This window comes from Dendrobium catenatum, unplaced genomic scaffold (assembly GCF_001605985.2).
Source record: "Dendrobium catenatum unplaced genomic scaffold, ASM160598v2 fragScaff_scaffold_195, whole genome shotgun sequence".
NCBI classification, from domain to species: domain Eukaryota; kingdom Viridiplantae; phylum Streptophyta; class Magnoliopsida; order Asparagales; family Orchidaceae; genus Dendrobium; species Dendrobium catenatum.
Genome location: NW_021318657.1, coordinates 53,340 through 72,833, shown reverse-complemented (window position 1 = coordinate 72,833; position 19,494 = coordinate 53,340). Strand labels below are relative to the sequence as shown.

Below are 19,494 nucleotides of genomic sequence, written 5' to 3'. Positions count from 1 at the left end.
CCCATTAGGAGCTAGGGGGAATTCAAGAACTTTATAATAGAATGTTTCCGAACCAACCGGGGAGGAGATTTCTATGAACAGTTCATTTCTCTAGTGTAGGAGGGATCCGTAGCAGACTACCGTGAGCAATTTAAGCACCTGGCCAGTAAGTTAGAGTGATTATCAGATACTATTTTGGAGGGGAACTTCATGAAAGGGCTGAAGGAAGAGATCAGAGCGATAGTGAAAGTCCTGACACCTTGTGACTTGGGAGAGGCTATGAAGTTGGCACAACTAGTTGAAAATCAGAGAAATCTAGAGAGGGGAGCCAGGAGTAGTAGCTCAGGGGGTACTAACTGGATGATGACCACCCACTTAGCACCTAAGGGTCCTGCAGAAGGAGAAATTCGGGAGACCACCAGAGAAAAGACCATAGGAGGGAGTAGGGGAAACTTTAAGAGGCTGACAGAGAAAGAGATGCAGGAGAAGAGGAAAAAATGGTTGTGTTTTAGGTGTGATGAGAAGTACACGCAAGGGCATAGGTGTAAGGATCGAACTCTTCAGGTTCTCACCATCTGTGATGATGAGAAAATTGAAGAGGGAGGTGAAGGAGGGTTAGAGTAGGAGATAGAGGAGAAGCTACATCTAAATCTGGCTGAGGTTTCCTTGAACTCGGTGGTAGGATTCACTACGAATCATAACAAGAAGATAAAAGGGGAGAGCGAGGACAGGGAGGTGGTGGTGGTGATTGATAGTGGAGCTACCCACAATTTCATTTCCACTCAGGTCGTCGACTAATTGGGAGTGAGATTGGTGGATACAGGTTGTTATGGAGTGATGATGGGTACTGAGAAGGTGGAGAAAGGCCAGAGAATCTGTAGAGTTCTACTGACTGTCTAGGGGATTGAGGTGAGGTAAGATTTTTTTCCGCTGGAGTTAGGGAGTATGGATGTCATCCCGAGGATGAAGTGGCTGCAGACCTTGGGAGACACCAAGGTTAATTGGGGGGCACTCACTATGAAGTTGATGGTGGATGGGAGGAAGGTGGTGATAAATGTAAATGCAGGGCTATCCAAATCCATGGTTTCTCTTAAATCCATGGTAAGGAGTATACAGGAGGTGGGTGGAGGATATTTGGTAGAGCTATATAGTTTGGAGGGAGCTAGATCGGAGGAGGGAGGGGACATACCCCTTTCCATATAGCCGTTGATTTGCAATTCCAGGTGTTTCAGCCACCTCAGGGACTGCCGCCACAGAGGGAACAAGAGCATGCCATCTACTTGAGTAAAGGCGTGGAACCCATCAACGTCAGGCCCTACTGATACCCCTAATTTCATAAGGATAAAATTGAGAATTTGATCCGGGAGATCTTGGAGGCTAGGATCATCAAGTCGAGTGTGAGTCCATTCTCTAGTCCAGTCCTACTAGTCAAGAAGAAGGATGGGAGTTGGCGATTTTGTGTGGATTATAGAGCTTTGAACAATGAGACAATGTCGAATAAGTTTCCTATTCTTATGATTGACGAGCTCTTGGATGAACTGAATGGGGCAGTGATGTTCTCCAAACTGAATTTGAGGTTTGGATACCACCAGATCAGAATAAGGGAGGCATATATTTCCAAGACAGCTTTCAGAACACATGAAAGGGTATCACAAATTTTTGGTAATGTCATTTGAGTTTACCAATGCCCCTGCTACTTTCTAGTCAGTGATGAACAGGGTGTGCAGACAGTACCCTAGAAGTTTGTTTTGGTGTTATTTGATGACATACTGGTGTACAACAAAACTGAGGGAGAGCATCTAGAGCACTTGAAGATGGTCTTGGGAGTCCAACAGGAACATCAGCTAAAGTCCAATCTGAAGAAGTGTTGTTTTGTCCAGACATGTAGAATATCTAGGACATATTGTGTCCAAAGAAGCGGTGGCGGCGGATCAATCAAAGATTGAGGCGATACTGAGGTGGCCCTTACCTAAGAATTCGAAGGGGTTTAGAGGATTCTTAGGACTGACAGGGTACTACAGGAGGTTTGTAAAAGTATATGGTACTATAGCTTGGCCACTAGCAGAGCAGCTAAAGAAAGATAGGTTCATATGGGGGGAAGCAGACACATCAGCATTTGAGAAACTAAAGAAGGCGATGACTATTATACAAGTCTTAGTTTTACCAGACTTCACTCAGGCATTTATAGTGGAGATAGATGCTTCAGGTTACGCATTGGGAGCAGTACTCATATAGAATTATCGACCCGCTGCCTACTTCAACCAGGTGTTGACAGCACGAATCAGGCTGAAATCCGCCTATGAGAGGGAGTTGATGGCCATCGTCTTAGTCATCGAGAAGTGGCAACCCTATCTATTAGGTAGGCATTTCATTATCAGAATCAATCAAAGGAGCTTGAAGTACTTGTTGGAGTAGCAGATGGTGACTGAAGAGCAGCAGATGATGACTGAAGAGCATCAGAGATAGCTGTCCAAATTATTGGGATATGTCTTCGAGATCCAGTACATACTAGGAGTGGAGAACAAGGCAGCAAATGCCTTGTCTTGATGTGTAGGGGAGCTGCAGACGATGACGGTATCAGTTCCTTTGATGCTAGATTGGGAGGCCGTTAGGGAGGAGAGTGCTCGAGATGAGGAGTTGGAAAAAAATATGGCAGATATACTGAGGAAAGGGGGTAGCTATCCAGGGTACTCACTAAACGGGGAGAGACTTCTATATCATGAGAGATTTATGATGCCTAGGACATCAGTCTACATTCCACACTTACAACAGGAGTTTCATGGGAGTGCAGTTAAGCGCCACTCAGAGGTGCAGAAAGCCTACAAGAGGCTTTCCTCAGAGCTGTACTAGACGGGGATGCATAAAGATGTGAAGGAGATGGTGGCTAGGTGTGAAGTCTGATAGAGGAACAAGTACCTGACTATGTCACCAGAAGGTCTATTACAGCCTTTGGCTTTGCTGAGTAGAGTATGGGAGGAGATATCTATGGACTTCATAGATGGGCTACCCCGTTCGGAAGGGTTCATAGTGATTATAGTGGTGGTTGACTGATTGAGTAAGTACGTCCATTTCATCCCCGTTCGACACTCATACACAGCGGTGACAGTAGCTTCAGCTTTCATCCGAGAGGTGGTTAGATTGCATGGAGTACCATAGGCGATAGTATCAGATAGATACAAGGTATTCCTCAACTATTTTTGGAGGGAGTTGTCCAAATTGCAGGGGACAGTTTTGAAGAGGAGCACCACCTACTACCCATAGACAGATGGCCAAACAGAAGTGGTCAACAGGAGCTTGGAGACCTACCTTATATGCTTTGTGTCATAGACACCCAAATTTTGGGTCAAGTAGCTATTATGGGCTGAGTACTGGTATAACACCTCTTATCATTCTTCTTCTCAGATGACCTCATTCAAGGTGTTGTGTGAAAGAGATCCACCCCACTTGGTGCACTTTGGGAGTAGCAGTACTCCAGTTTCTTTAGTGGACAAGTATTTGGAGCAGAGGGAAAGAGTGTTAGAAGAGTTAATAAGGAATTCGCTAAGAGCCCAACAGATTATGAAGAAACAAGCTGATGGTCATAGGAAGGATGTCCAGTTTGACGTGGGGGAGAGGGTGTTCTTGAAGCTCCGACCATACAGGCAGAAGAAAGTCGCCAATAGGAGGAATGAGAAGATGGCCCCAAGGTACTTTGGACCTAACGAGGTATTGGAGAAAATGGGGATGGTAGCGTACTGCCTGAAATTACTACCAACGGCTACAATACATCCGATTTTCCATGTATCCCAGTTCAGAAGGGTTATTTGAGATTATACAGCTAGCCCGACGTTACCAGTGATACTCACTGAGGATTTAGAGGTGATTCTGGAACCCTTAGAGTTGATGGGGGTTCACCAGAAAGGATATGGAGCTAAAGAAGTGCTAATCAAGTGAAAAAATCTTCCGAACTATGATGCCACATGGGAACCCTATGAGAGGGTGAAATATCAGTTTCCCAATTTTCACATTGAGGACAAGGTGGTTCATTGGGAAGGGGGTATTGTTACGATTCAACCTAAACCGGCCCAGGCGGGATCGGTTCAGACGTATAAGAGGCGGACTAAGCCGCCTCCTCTAAACCCCACCGCCTAAGCATGTGGGCCCCACCTCCTTGGGCAGTAATAGGAGAGAGAAAGAGATCGGCTTAAGCAAGACGAGGGCATTTTGAAATTAATTTATATTAGGAAGCTTTTTATTATGAAGGATTATATTTAAAGAATATGAGAGGTTAGGGTTAGGGCATGCATGATTATTGTTTCTCTTAAAGTTCTCTTTGGTGTCTTGGGCTCTAGGCTTCTCATCTGGAGATAGGGAGAGAACAATCCTACTCTCGAAATGAGGATCAATTATATATTTGTTTTATTCTTGCTTCGCTTTGATTTTTATAAAATTATCTACTGATTTTGATTGCTTCCATACAAATTCTTCTATTTTTCTTGCTGAATTTATCGATTATTGTTAGGTTTGCTTGTGAACTCATGTATTCCCATTAGGGTTACTTGTGAACTCAAGTATTTCCTATCAGATGAGTTTACTATTGATGAATAGAGGTACAATAAAACCTCACTCAACCCTTGTGGATGATTGAGAGAGGATGCCATATAGAAATGATTTTCTCAACAACTTACATCATAGATTAATCTTCAAATTGAAGATTAATGACATGTGGAGATAGTTTTCTCACCAACTTCTATTATTCTGTTAAAAATAACTACATATATTTGTTACATGTATTTTTTAAGTATTTCAAAAAAACTCATCCTAACAGCTAGAATTATGTTTCCAACCTAGTGCCTAGTAATGTCAAATATATAATTTTTAAAAGTTTTTTTGAACAATATCTACACATTATTAAGAAAATAATTGCATAGTATTGAGTGGAACCTCTCCTTTTAGGCAAATGTAGATGCGGTGGTCGGAAAGGTGATTGATGGAATGATTGGAGGTTTGTAGTTACCTTGGCTGGTGTCATATAAAGAAATTGAGAAAATAATCAAAATAGTCTCTTGACTCTTTATGAGGGAACAAAATGGTCCCTAATTATATTAAAGGATCATTTTGGTCCCTCAAGTCTTTAAAACAGAATCAAAATAATTTGATTTATCTTTAAAGAATTGAGGGACCAAAATGATCCTTTAATATAGTTGTGGACTATTTTAATCTTTCATAAAGAGTTGAGGAACAATTTTGATCCTTTTCTCTAAAGAAATTTCTTAGTTAGGTGATTAACAATGTGACTAAAAGGAGAGAGGTAATAGTTGGAAGTTGTAGACCTTCACAAGAGAATTTTTGAGACTATCATTGACTTAGTCTAGCAAAATGGTACTAAATAGCCAACGATGTGGTTTCGTCTATCTCTAGTGAGCATACCTGTGGAGGAATTGTGCTTAGGTTTGAGAATTAATAAGAGAGAGAGGGGGAGAAAACTAATGAGGTAAATATTTGAGTGGTCATATATTTGTATAATTAATTTATGTATATAGATTAATTGATAGTTATCTCTCTGTGCAATTATATACGTAGTATATCTCATCAAACTATGTAAACTATCTTGTCATGTTTCTTGGGCGTTTATCATTGAAGATTATATTTGTCATTATCATGTTTGTCATTTCTAATGGGTGCACCCTTTCACAATCAACTAGTATCCAAGTTGATTCACTCTAGAGCCTACCAAAAAAGTGGGAGTGATGGTATAAAAAATGGGAAAGTGAGGATCGGTCGTTTCAATGGCAAGGAATTATTATTATAAAATATGTAGATCAAGGATTACATACATCGGAGAATGCTACATCAAAGAAAGAGATAGTTAATGTTATAACGATTGAGATCTCATGGGCAAATAAGCTTTTGGAGTTGTATAGTCGCTAATGAAGAATATTACCCTCAATATTTTACATGAGAGGACCACTACAAGACATGTATGAAAAACCTGCAAAGATGAATAAGATACATCTAATTAGAAAGTTATTCAATCAAGATGGTCGATGGTGCTTTGTAGATATCAGTGAGTTCAATCTAATCACAAATTAGTTAAACTTGATGGATATCATCTTCAATCATGAAATTTATGTTTTGAACATTTTTTCATCATTTTAGAAAAGTTAGGACAAAATTATAATAATAGTCAGTAGTTCAGGTGAGTCTATAAAGTTGAAGTAATAATGTTCATGGACCAGTCCTAAGCGAGAATACTAGAATAAAAAAAATCAAGTAAAACTTATGAATTTTGATAATAAATAAAGTGCAGGAAGAATCTCATTGATGTTAGACACCATTTCATTAGGGATTATACATCCAAAGGAGATGTAAGCGTGTAATTTATTGACATTGAGAATTAATTGGCAAATATATTTATGAAATCACTTCACTAGGAGAGGTTTAGCTCAGTCAAAATGAGGTTAGGAGTAATTGATTTGAGTGCAAAAATCTTTACTACTGATTGTATTTGTGTATTTGTTAAGTGTGTTGTGTTTGTTATTTTTATGTTTGAATATTTGTTTCTATTTGTGCTTTTATGATTATTGTTTATCGTTGTTGTTTTTATTTGCATGAATTAGAAAAATTCTAATCATTAGAGCACCACCAAAATTCCTTTCATTTCATATTGTATGATGCACAGTCATAGAATACGATACATATAAGCTGACACAATTCTCTAGGAACAGTAATTGCAATATTAACTGCTTTGGACAATCTGCAGAGGTTGATTGCACTACAATATAGTTGTTCATACTATACTATACAAGTAAGATTGTATAACCAAGGCCAATTATTGTAAAATTAGTTGGTTAATATGGAGTTTGAAAGTCTTTGTGCTGTACGATTCGGGTCTGTACTAAATGGTTTGACTGATAAAAGATTGTTATGGATAAGCATCGAGATGATCAAGAAAGTGAAGATTATCCTATATGATCATGATTATACTGGATGATTTAATCTGATCAATTGTACGACAGTTGATGGTATGTTTTGGATTTTTTAGATAGTGCTATGCAATCCAATAGAGGTGTGGAAATGCTTAGGAGATGAAGGGATTTCTTGGCTTACTAAACTTTTTAATACTATTTTGAAGACTAAAAAGATGTCAGATGAGTGGAGAATGAGTGTATTAATTCCTATTTTTAAGAATAAAGGCGATGCACAGGATTGCACGAATTATAGAGGTATTAAGTTAATGTGTCATACTTTAAAATTATGGGAGCGAGTTATAGAGCATAGGTTGCGGCGTGATACTAATGTTTCTCAAAATCAATTTGGATTTATGCCGGGTAGGTCGACTATGGAAGCCATACATTTATTCAGAGGTTTGATGGAAAAATATAGAGGAAATAAGGAGGATCTACATATGATATTTATTGATTTAGAAAAAGCATATGATAAAGTTCCAAGAGAAGTGCTATAGAGAGTTCTTGAAAAGAAAGGAGTTAATAATGCTTATATTCAAATAATTAAAGATATGTATGCAGGAGCTATTACATGTGTTCAAACACAAGGTGGTTTGACCAAGTATTTCCCTATTTCGGTTGGGTTACATCAAGGATCAGCCTTAAGCCAATATCTATTTGCTTTAGTCATGGATGTTCTCACTAGACATTTGCAAGATGATGTACCTTGGTGGATGCTTTTTGCTGATGATATCCTTCTTGTTGATAAGACTAGAGAGGGAGTTGAAGGTAAACTTGAATTATGGAGGTCAACCTTAGAGTCTAAAGGTTTTCGCTTGAGTAGATCTAAAACAGAATATATGAAGTGTAATTTTAGTAGTAATAGACATAGTGTATTACTAATTATTAGTTTTGTAATTATTATGACTGTTATTACTATTATTATTATTATATATATATAAAGAGAATATAAAAAAGGGTTTCAAAAAAGTAAAGCAAAAAAAGAAGAAGAAAAGAAAATATAAAAAAAAAAGAGAAAAGTGATTTTGTGGTTTTACATCGCCATCATCATCGTCGCCACTTCGTTTCTAATGGTATAACTTTTCTAACTCAAAAGTCCTTCTCTTGTGGCTTGCGATGGGCCGGCAAACCTCCTACGGGCTCACGGATCGTAATAGGGAGGAAAATTGGCACGGTTCTTGCGACGAGGTGGGTAATCCCCATACCGCTCATGTAGCGTGAGAGGGACAAAATTAAGTACCCATACGTGGGGAAATTCCTGTGCTCTTTTCAGCAGGTGCCCAAGACCCCTAAGCGCTCATGTAGCGTCTTAGGGATTGAAGAAAATGCAGTCGCGGTGTCATTTGATACCTACCTGAAGCGCTCAAGTAGCGACGAGGGAAGGCTGGTCTCTCGGATTTTCTCCTAAATAGAGGAGATGCCGGGAGGTTGCCGAAATTCGGACTGAAGTGCACAAGGACTTGAACAAAAAAAATGAACTTGGACTTAAACTTGATTGAACAAACTGGATTTGGACTTGAACTCAAATGAATAGTAGTGGACTTGACTTGAACAATGTGGACAGAAAAGAGAACTTGTGAACTAATAACATAAATGGACTTTAAAACAACGAATATATGATCAAGTTGGAAATGTAAAAAATGAATAATGAGCTCATTTATTTAATTAAAATTAATGAGTAAATAAGGGAAATCATAAGCAAACTCTCATTGCATATTACAATTTGCTTATAAATTATGAAATTAAAGTGATATGCCCATATCAACTAGCTAGTTCGCAAGCTAGAAATAAGAACTTGTGGTGAACATGAACTTTCGTGGGTGTATGTAGAAGACATGTAGTGAACAAAATAACTAGCTTACAAGCATAAGTGTGAGTTTATAACACATACAAAGATCTATCTGTAAGCCAGTACAAGGATTATCCAACACCACTTGTTGTAATATGCTAGAATGTATTCATGATATTTATGCCCATCAAAATGCAAATGCCAGCTGACAATGAAAACGACATGATTATTCATGTCATGAACCAGCAAGTGAGCATAACGAATCAATGAGCAAGGTCTATTAAACAAACTTTAAGTGAATACAATTTGCAAAGTGGTCAATGTCGTTTGACCCCCCCCTGCGAACGACAAGAGAATTCAATATACAATGAATTATCTACAAAAGTGTATTAGAAAAGTCTGTAGCGAATACAGTCTTCATACAATCAATGTCACTTGATTGTAAGTGAATACACTGCTCTCCTATAAGTAAATATATACGATGAATGTGATAATTCGTTGGTTGATTTGCATGAAGGAGATATGCAACAAATGTGGTGATCTCTCCACTACATCAATTTGCAAACACCATAAAGGGGAAATGTTTGAAGAGTGCTTACCAAGTTCAAGTCAAAGTATATCTCTCTCACAAGCAACACGAGTCAACATACAAACAAGGGCCAAGTAGAGAAAGAGTGCAATGACCCTCCTATAGTCAATATCAATTAATTAGCAAGTAAGCACAACAGTCTATCATAGAACTTTGAACTTAATATGCAAAGAATGTGACAACGGACCCATAGACTAATACAATGGCTGCCTACGTATGTTGAAGATCAACATACAATGAATATGATAAGATGATTGATGAATATGTGGAAAGGATATTAACGATGAATGTAACCCGTTCAGTAGTTACCCCAGTTTATAGATGAGCTCGTTCATCTACCTGCAGGCAATGGTGATGGATTTATAACAAGTACGACACGCACATGATAACTTTGTCAAAAGATAGAAGGGAAGGAGAGCAATAACATCTCTATCGTCAACAACAATTCAATTTCATGAAAAAACAAACCAACCCCTTACAAGCATAAGGGTTCAACGACACTGTCAAAAAACTCAATCCACAAAACTATAACGCCATGCCACCGAATCCGCAACACTAGTATTAGCGAACAGAAGGCGTATATAAGCTCTCAAATGAAATGTTATGCATTCAAATGACAGTTACCCGCATAACTAAAATATCTCAGAATGCCTCCGCATGTGCATTGTACTTTGTATACAATAGATACACAAAGGGGTAAGTACAATTACAAACACCCGCATGACCCGGTTCCCTCTTAACCGAGTGGTTTAGCCGCCAAATGGCACCACGAAATACTGATTATGGTCAGAGCCAATATAGTCCTTAGTGGCATCAAATCCTTGATATATAAATCAATAGGATATAATCGATATGCGCAAAGCCCTCTTTTAGCTAAGGTGGATTCAAATTGTTCCCCATAAACAAACATTCACGTGAGGTCTACAAGGTACCCTTAGACGAAGCAACCCATGGTCGCCGACAAGGATCCTTCTGTCAGGTTGGGTCGACTACCTCCTCTGACTAAGTAGATCAGGGACCATGATGGCCCGGGACAACGGAACCATGGGATCTTGATAGGGTCCATCATCCACTTTAAGTGCACGATGGTAAAATTTTCAATTTTGAATATCAAATCTTCAAAGTTCCAATATCCAATCCATGCTGCTACTATATGCTAGATAACACGTATTCTCTACATATCTGTTTAACGACTAGCCTTAATCGAAGGTTCTCTCTCGTGATCGGGAGGGGTAATTAACTATAGAGGCTTGCGCCTATAGGAAACTAGAACTCATATCATAAAGTCCTCGCAAAATGAGGGCAAAATTTCTGGGTAGTGTCTTATTTACAAACTCATCTGCCTTCCAAAATTTACCCCGAAACTTAATTCCGTTAAAACTCCCCCGAATGAAAAAGCAAAAAGCGGGCAGAGGCCGAGGCCTAATTTTCGGAGCCCGCAACAATAAAATAACAACTCATTTCCTAATGAAAAATAAGAGAGGACACATAGAGGCTATAAGTATGTAGCTATTTTTTTAATTTCATTCACACTTGCATTTCGTACTCCTACAATGAAATGAAAACTCATTTCCTAATGGAAAATAAGAGAGGACACATAATCAATAACTTCTGACTCCAAAGGGATGCACATTTTATTAATGATGAGGATGATAAGGCATACACAAGATATCAAGATGCATCAATGACTGACTCAAACGTTTTAAAAAAAAAAATAATAAGATATCAGGTACTGGACCTATTCTTAGGCACTACTCTACGTGTTATTATCTTCTTATTAGCATTTTTTTATCACATTTAACTCCTCTTAGAGATTTTTTATTAACCTTAGAATCATGAGTGATAGGACATCCATGCAATCTTTTGTCTATCAGCATCAAGTTGTCTGCATATGTCCAACACCGATGTCAAACCACATTACATCGAGAATAATTTACACTATAATTAGACAAATGTGACTAACACTTGTTAATTAGCCCACTTAACAACCACCAGCCTATGGTCAGCACTATGGTATTAAATGCACGTATCATCTAACACATATTTTGACATAGAATTATTCCTAAAAATGGTGATAGGATAAATATCACTCCTCATCTGTCCATAGTCAGCTATTTTTGTTAAGCACTAATATAAATACTTTACTAAAAATAGATGGAAAATAACTGAGAGTCAAAAGGAGAGTTTCGCTAGAGAGAGAGCATAGATTCTTCGAAAAGGTTTTTGAGAGTTTCATGCAATAGTTTGAGGGGGAGAGTGAGAGAGATTGGAGAGAACATGAGGGATTTGGTGAAAGAGTGTCCAAGAGATCTTTGTGTGAGAGAGAAGTGCACAAGGTTGTTAATCTTCATTTATATACTTGTTCCTCAAGTTGTTGTATGTGAGAGCTCTTTAGTAAAAGAGCTTTGGAGATTCTTGGTGTGGGAGACTCTTTTAAATAAATAAGAGGCTAGAGGTGTAGGCATCCCCATCATGCTAGGTGTAGAAGGAGGGTGGCTTCTTGGGAGAGAAGCGGTGTAAATGATGTCTTTGTTTTCCTAAGAAGGAGATGGGCTTCTCCTCCTTGCTGGGAATCGGAGTGTGTTAGTGGAATTCTTAGGGCGAAGACTTGAGGAGTAGACATAAGTTAGGTTGACCAAACCACTATAAAAATCCAGTTACATTTTTCTTTTCTGGTTTTATTTCTTTACTTTTGTTTATTACAATTTTTTTACTTATTTAATTCTAGTTGCATTATTTTGGTTATTTGAGAAAGAAAAAAATAAATTTATTTTTGAAAATTGTTGATTTGTTGTTTTTCTATAAAAATAAAAAAGAAAAAGAAAAAAATATATTTCTTTTATTTTAAATGTGATAAAAATATTTTTGAAAATGAAAGGAATCAATTTTTTGTTTTGGTGCTCTAAAAATTCTAAAGTCTTCAACTGGTATAAAATTAATAAAAATTTTAAAAGACACCATTTCACCCCCGCTTCCCCTCTAGTGTGCCATGAAAACTTTCATTGGAGAGGTGGTTGGTGGAGTGTCATACAAAGAGACTTCTCTATTAGGTGGTCGTAAAAAATAATGCAGGTTAGAGGTAATAGTTGGGAGCCATAGGCCATCATAAGAGAAAATTTGTAACTATCGTATGGGCTGGTAACTAGCAAGATGGTATAACATGGGAGTCAATAAACTTTCCTTTATTTCTAATAAGCATAGTATGTTGAGTAATCTTGCTCAAGTTTGGAGAGGACGAAAAAAAAAGGGGAAAAATATAAGTGTAACAAAAATTAGAGTAATATTTATATTATGTATTAGTCTTTGGACTAGTGAACATTTGTCTCGTTATGCAGATTTATACAAAAGTGAAACTCTAAGAAAAAGATGATATTAACCTAACCAAAAATAAATAAATCTAAAGTTATAGCAGCATTTTGATAATCCATATTAAGTCAATAATGAACAAAATCAGAAAGCAACTTAGTTTTAATATAAGTGGATATTTGAAACTATTAAGCACATTTAAAAATATAAGACCAAATTGGAAAGGAAGGATCAATTAGTGGCCATATGAATAATTTTCAGTTACTTTATTAGAACCAACTTATATAATTTACAGTAACATTTAACAGATAAGTATTGTTGCATAAAGAATACTTATATGACGATCTTAAGCTTAGATAACATCTATATTATGTAATTCAATACAAAAATGGCTAGCTTAAGTGTTATTTGCTGATGAGTGAGGATGATAATAAAATTGTCAAACATAGATTAAAAATCAATTATGTGGGCTTGGGAAACAAATGTTTTTTGGAGCATGTGATTCATATCTTTCATCAAAAATAATCTTTTAGATTGTGCAACTAGCTCTCTGATTGCTAGAGCCTAACATATAATCCCATTGGCCTATACATCCACCACTAAAAATCAAAGGTCTTCCCCTATGAGCTCAACTCCCTCCACCTCAACATATCCCAAAGTTAGTCCTACGCTCCTTGATGTAGTCAAGAATTTACGTTTTATATATTTTTATTTTTTCATGATATTGGATGCTATGTATTTTATTTTTGTATTGCCCTATGATGAAAAACAACCAATGATCATGCTGGTTTTGGTGCTCTCGGGTTAGTTCATTCCATTGAGTTTGATCTTACTTCCCCTCTCTCTCTCATTGGTTGTTTGGTTTTCCCCTTTGCTGATTTGATTGTTTGGGATTCTTCCGCTCTTCCTTTTTACTGTTCGGTTCTTCCCCATTGCTGATTTGGCTGCTTGGGATTCTTCCTCTCTCCCTTTTGGTTGTTTGGTTCTTCTCCATTACTGATTTAGCTGCTTATGATTCATCCCCTCTCCCTATTGGCTGTTCGGTTCTTCCCTTTGCTGATTCTTGTGCTTGATGTGTTGGCTTCTTCTTTGAGAGCTAATTTCATTTGTTTTATTGGCTGAAATGCTGGCTCACTTAGTTGAACAATTAAATGTCAATTTTTCCTCCTCCTATATAAGGTGGCTGAAATTCTATTGATGAGGGCATTTTTTTTAGAAGAAAAATTCAACCTGAGTGTTCTTCATGGCTTGTGACCTAATCTTTCCCCCTATTCCTTAATACTTCATCTATGTCTTCTTTTTACTTCTCTCCACGATTTTGCTTCCACATGTATCTTTCTTCTCTAAACATTGTGAGGTGTGAGGTGGTGTTGTTACTCTGTTCTGTTGGTATTTGCTTGAGAAGTGCATACTTGTGCCAGATCAAATTTCAATGATGGATTATTGGTTAGATCTATCCTTTGAGCACCTTTCTCTAGTTTTGTGAATTGCATGTGAGGTGACCAATCGTGGTTTGTTCTAAGAGTTGCTATTGTTTATGTGTTTTGTATATTTATTTCCTACGTGATTTTTCTAAGAAATTTTTAACGTTTGTTTTTTACCAAGTCTCTCTCGGTTTGTGTCTGTTTATGTGATATTGAAAGTAAGTTTTTCAATTGCGTGCCTAAGTGCTCTCCTAAAAGGTTTAGGAACTTAGGTTGCATCACTCCCAGCCCATTAGAATGCTTCCACCAAAAAGTTCAACCTGTTCAAGCCATAGTAAGCAATGATGAAGCCAAGAGGACTCATGAGGTCATGCTTTGACAACTAGAGAAACCATTGTGCAATCAAAAAAGTATTTTATTGAATGAACATGCAATTCACATGTTCAAAATGAACATGTCATATCTATTAAAAAAAAAGAAAAAAAAATTGTCATATCTAGAATCTTGTCATCATTGAGGACATTTGGACACAATCATGAAATGAAGAAAAATTAAAGTTTCAAGCATTTCCTTTCTTGTTGGAACATAAATAAATCACGGATCAAACTAATATACAACTCATCTGCATTCCATCAATAATTATATATCATAATTATGTATCATAGTACTTGAGATCTGACTCAATCCCTAAATATGTTTTGAAGAAAATAACTTCTCCTACTATTCATTTTTTCTTAGATAGGTTTGATTTGAAAAAAATGCACCAAATGTCATGGCATAATACAACCATTCCAAGGAAAAAATGAGGCATTGGCTTATCTTCTATTTTTACCATTAAGCAATATTGTAAGATGAGAATTGTATTAAGACTCCTCTTCTAATCTTCTTTCTGGCTGGTTTAAGGGTTCTTATGACTCATTTTGGAGAAGGGTGTCCCATTTATGGAAGGAATTAAAACTTGATGCTATATTAATGCTACATTTTGTTTACATGATTTATTTTTTTGGGTTGAGCTATCATAATTAATTGTATGAAATTTCTTAGCGATTAATGTCGACCTTTAAATGGACATGTAATATTTCCCTTTTAATATATTGGGCTTTAGCCCTATTCATTCCCAAGAAAATACTTGTCTTACACAACTATATCTTTTAGCTATTTAAAATATATTTTTAACGTTATGATTTTGCATGAAAAGCTACACATTTTTTTAAATCAACGCTTGAAACAAAATAATGTTTGGTTAAAAAAAAAAACAAAAAACAAAGTTTGTGGAAAATGCTATAAAAGTTTCAAATTACAAAATTTGTTTCATCATAATGCCAAATACCTTATCGGCAGAAATTGATTCATTGCTTGAATGCCGGCCCTTACTTGAGTTGATGTCTGCTGCGTATCCTCCTCTTGCCCCCTCTCGGAGACCAGCACCTTCCCCAATGCCCATCCTCCCAAGAATGCTCGAGCTCCCACAAGCCTCGGACGAACGCTCTTCTTCTTCTTTCGTGCAGTCAAGACTCATCCTCCCCTCCTTCCACAGCTGTCCCACTGATTGCCGCACAGCGTCCGCAGACGAACTCAAGTTCAAATAGCCATCACTACCGTAATGATATTGCCGGGTAAATCCAGTGGCTCCATTATGAATCTCTCTTTGGGAATGAATATTTTGAGGTGAAGAAGAATTCAGGATGCCATAGATTTCTTCCTCGGTGTCCGATGAAACATCCACTGGTATTTTGTGAGATAGAGGTACCGCATTGTCAGGCTGATGCCCGCTCTGATCAAACTTCTCTGGCGGAGGGATTGTAAAGTCTAGTCCATCATTTCGAATATTGTGAACCTGATCAGTGCTCTGAAATGTGTTCAAGTAACGAGGAAACGGAAGTCATCAACCCGGCAACCCTTTTCTAAAGTAACCATGAAAAAAAAAGAGAAGAACAAACCCAATGTACAGGGCTAGAAGCGAGACCGACCTCCTGGATCCATTGAATTGCATGGGGATCCAGCCCTTCGGTAAACATCACGCCCACGGACTTGAACACCGTTCATAAATCTATAGTAGAATCCAGCCCCGAACCTGCAACAAAATTTTTAAAAATCCATCAGCTTGGAGAAAAAAAAATCAAAAAGCAAAACACGAATGAACAATGCATAGTTAATCAATTCGGATCTTCAACTTCAAAAATAATTTAAAATGGGAAAAAATATTCTTTGCGTCCGTAATCATCAAATAAAAACTCCATGAAAATTACATTAAAGGAATCACGGAACTGCGCAAGAGCAGGGTTTTAGGGGACTACTCAACGCAGCCGAGCTTGAACGAGGATTTGTATCGATGCCCTAGTTCGACGTCGGCGTAGCTAATGCAATGTGATATATTTCTCCTTGACCCAGTCGCAAAGATAAGCAAAAAAAGAGGAAGAAGATGCGACAGTAGAGGGGAGAGACGGAACGAGTTACAGCACGCGGGAGCAGAGAGGTCTTGTTTTCTGGGTTCGGTTTTTAGTTATAGACTTGAATTTTAATCTGAACAGATTAAAATTTTAATTATGTTATTTTTAAAAAATTATTATAAGTGCCTAAAAAGACAGGTCCAATAGGGTAGGTGACTTTAGGAGAGGGGTAGGGTCATTCAGTAATGGTAAAGAAGCATCAACCAAAGGTAAAGGCACATCACCCAAGTTAGAATTATTTCCTTCAATCTAAACAGAAAGCAAATTATCATTCTCAACAAGAGGACCATCTTTTCGTTGAGATTGTTTGGACATAGCTTTATCTTTGCAAAGGTGGGGATGTAACCTAAAGCATTCATTAAATCCATGACCATGCATTTTACGGTGAGAGCAAAAAATAGGCAGGTTTTTAAATTCCACTTTTTGAAAGTAACAATTTAGCTCAAAACCTAACCAAACTTCAGCCAGGTGATTCTTAGAAACATCAAGTTCCACAAGAATGCGAGCTACGGAGGGATGAGATATGGAAGCAGTGGCTTAATCAGTTTTTAAAGGTCTTCCAAAAATTGAAGCAAGGCCAAACAAAATTTGTGAATTAAAAAAAAAAATCTTAAGTTAGGGAAAGAAATCCAAACCGGTGCAATAGGCGATTCTTCCCTCACATCAAAGTTTGGCGTCCATTTGAGAAGACACATTTGGCACGCTTGAATATAGTAGGACCTTCGCACGAAGATATGACTATAGTCAAGATCATTCGTCAATTGGATTGCAATATGGCGAGAATCCAACAAACCGACATGAAACGCACCGGACAATTTCAGGCTAACAAAATTTTTTTGGATAACATCTAAATTAGGGTGACGCAAGAGGAATTTACCAACAAGAGTAAGGACAAATTGGGCGGCTAACTGAGATACATTCGAGTCATCGAACAAAAGAGCTGGGCAACCCTTAAAAGAAGAGTGCACAAAGTTAAGATTAGGAGCAGAAGAAGACGATCCAGAAACCACATCCTTGAAGGACCAAGAATGGCCATCAGGTAAGGAAGTTATCGGGGGGATAGATGACGATAGAGTCGTCATCTCTCGAATCAAAAACCGAAAGAAAACTCAAACGAAAATTGTGAAGAAATAGTAATAAAGCCAACAATTATGAACAATAAGCGATAGTCCAAACCAGGATGCTAGAGGATCGAGAAACGCAAGCTTCCGAACTGCAACCCTAAATCGCCCCAGAATCACAAGGGAGAGTAGAGCGCAATGGTCGATTTGATTGCATTCAAAATAATATATGAAATATGGTATAAGTTTTTTTTATGGGCGATTTTTAATTACAGTTTTGTAGTTATTAGGGTTCATTCGATGTTTGCCAATATTCAACAAAATCTGCTAAAAATTTTACAAGAGGTCTTGGGGTCTGTTTGGTTCCAAGTAGGATTTAATAAGTTCCTTAAACTTAAATTTCGTAAATTCTAAGGCGATTAAATTTAAATATTATTTGATATAATAAAGATTAAGTTCTCATGCAATATTTAAATATGATAGTCTAGATAAAAAATTAATAATAATATTGATAATAAAATTAAAATATTTAATTTTATTACATATGATAATAATTAGCTTAAATAATATTCAAATTAATTATTACTTAAAAAATAATATAATAAATTAATACAATACTTTTTTTGCTATTAAATTAAAAATAATATCATTTTTAAGTTAATATTTTTATTATTTTATATTAATTATTAAGGTTCATTTATTTTTAATTGAAATTTTTATATCTAGTTTATTTGATTGACTATTAATAATATTAGTTACTAATTTTGATTAATTTTTTACATAACATACAAATCAACTTAACACTAATTAACAAATAAATAGTATAACAATTAGCATAAAATCAACATGGCATTAAAGAATAAAAATCTTCTAAAATAATTGTTACAAAACAATTATGTAAACATACATTCATTAATTACAAATCAATGACTTTATTGTGGCCTATAAGATTCTTGGTTGTAGAGTGAGAGTTTTATGTCTTAGTTTTATACTTTTATACGAATATTCAACACACAAATAGAAAAATGAAAGATCTTGAATAACACCAAAGATATTTTTACATGAAAATCCTGTAAAGAGAAAACCATAATGTCTTGCTCAGGTAAAAAGATTACACTATGTAGGCGTGAGTCACAAAAAATGGTTCATCTCCTATAACGCTCTAGAATCAAATTTGAAAGAATTATCTATTTTATATTCTTAATTAATTAATCAGAGATTCTATAAATCATCAAAATAATAAATTTATATATCTAGTGAACTAAACTATAATTATATACCTCAAAATATTTTATTATATTAATTATCCCAAAATTAATATACAATAGCCAAAAGATAAATACAATTATTATTCGATCAAAAACTCATGACTACAAAAGAATAAGAAAAAATATAAATAAAATTAAAAGAAAACCTAAGGATCTCTATCAATTTCACTTCAACTGGCCATGATCCCTTCTCTTACCTAAAATTATAAAAATTCTCATAATGAGCATAAAATTTTAATAAGTAACCAAAATTCTATCACTATTTGTAATGCAAGGCAAAAGAATCAATATGTATATTTAGTTCTAATCAATATTAATCATCACTTCATATGAGAAATAAACTAGATCAGTTTCGAAATATCTTCTTTAATATTTTACAAGCTGAACATTGTGTGGATTATAATAAGAATGCTTGTCAGAATGATCCTTCTGATGCTAACTTTTCTTTGCTTAAATAGTCTAAACTATATCTGTTTAATCTTCAAGCTCAAGAAGAGGTTTATTAGAAGCAGAAAGCTGCTGCTAGGCATTTGGTTGAGGGTGATAATAATACCAAGTACTTTCATGCTTTAAGTAAGAGAAAAAGGATTAAGAATAGCATCAATAACATTCGAAGGGAGGATGATTCCTACTCTAATGACCACGGTGAGATTGCTAACTTAGCTGTTCACTACAGGAAAA

At 36.4% G+C, this 19,494-nt stretch overlaps 1 protein-coding gene across 1 annotated transcript in view; it reads right to left on the bottom strand.

Annotated features, from left to right (window-relative positions):
- The window catches only part of LOC110106364, a 35,071-nt gene extending 17,505 nt beyond the window's left edge, over positions 1 to 17,566 (bottom strand). The window contains exons 1-2 of the mRNA XM_028692939.1: positions 17,120 to 17,566; positions 15,365 to 15,883 (exon numbers count right to left, since the gene is read on the bottom strand). Coding sequence (XP_028548772.1) covers positions 15,365 to 15,883; positions 17,120 to 17,566 — 966 coding nt within the window. The remainder of the gene's footprint in view (positions 1 to 15,364; positions 15,884 to 17,119) is intronic.
- Positions 17,567 to 19,494: the final 1,928 nt, after the last annotated feature.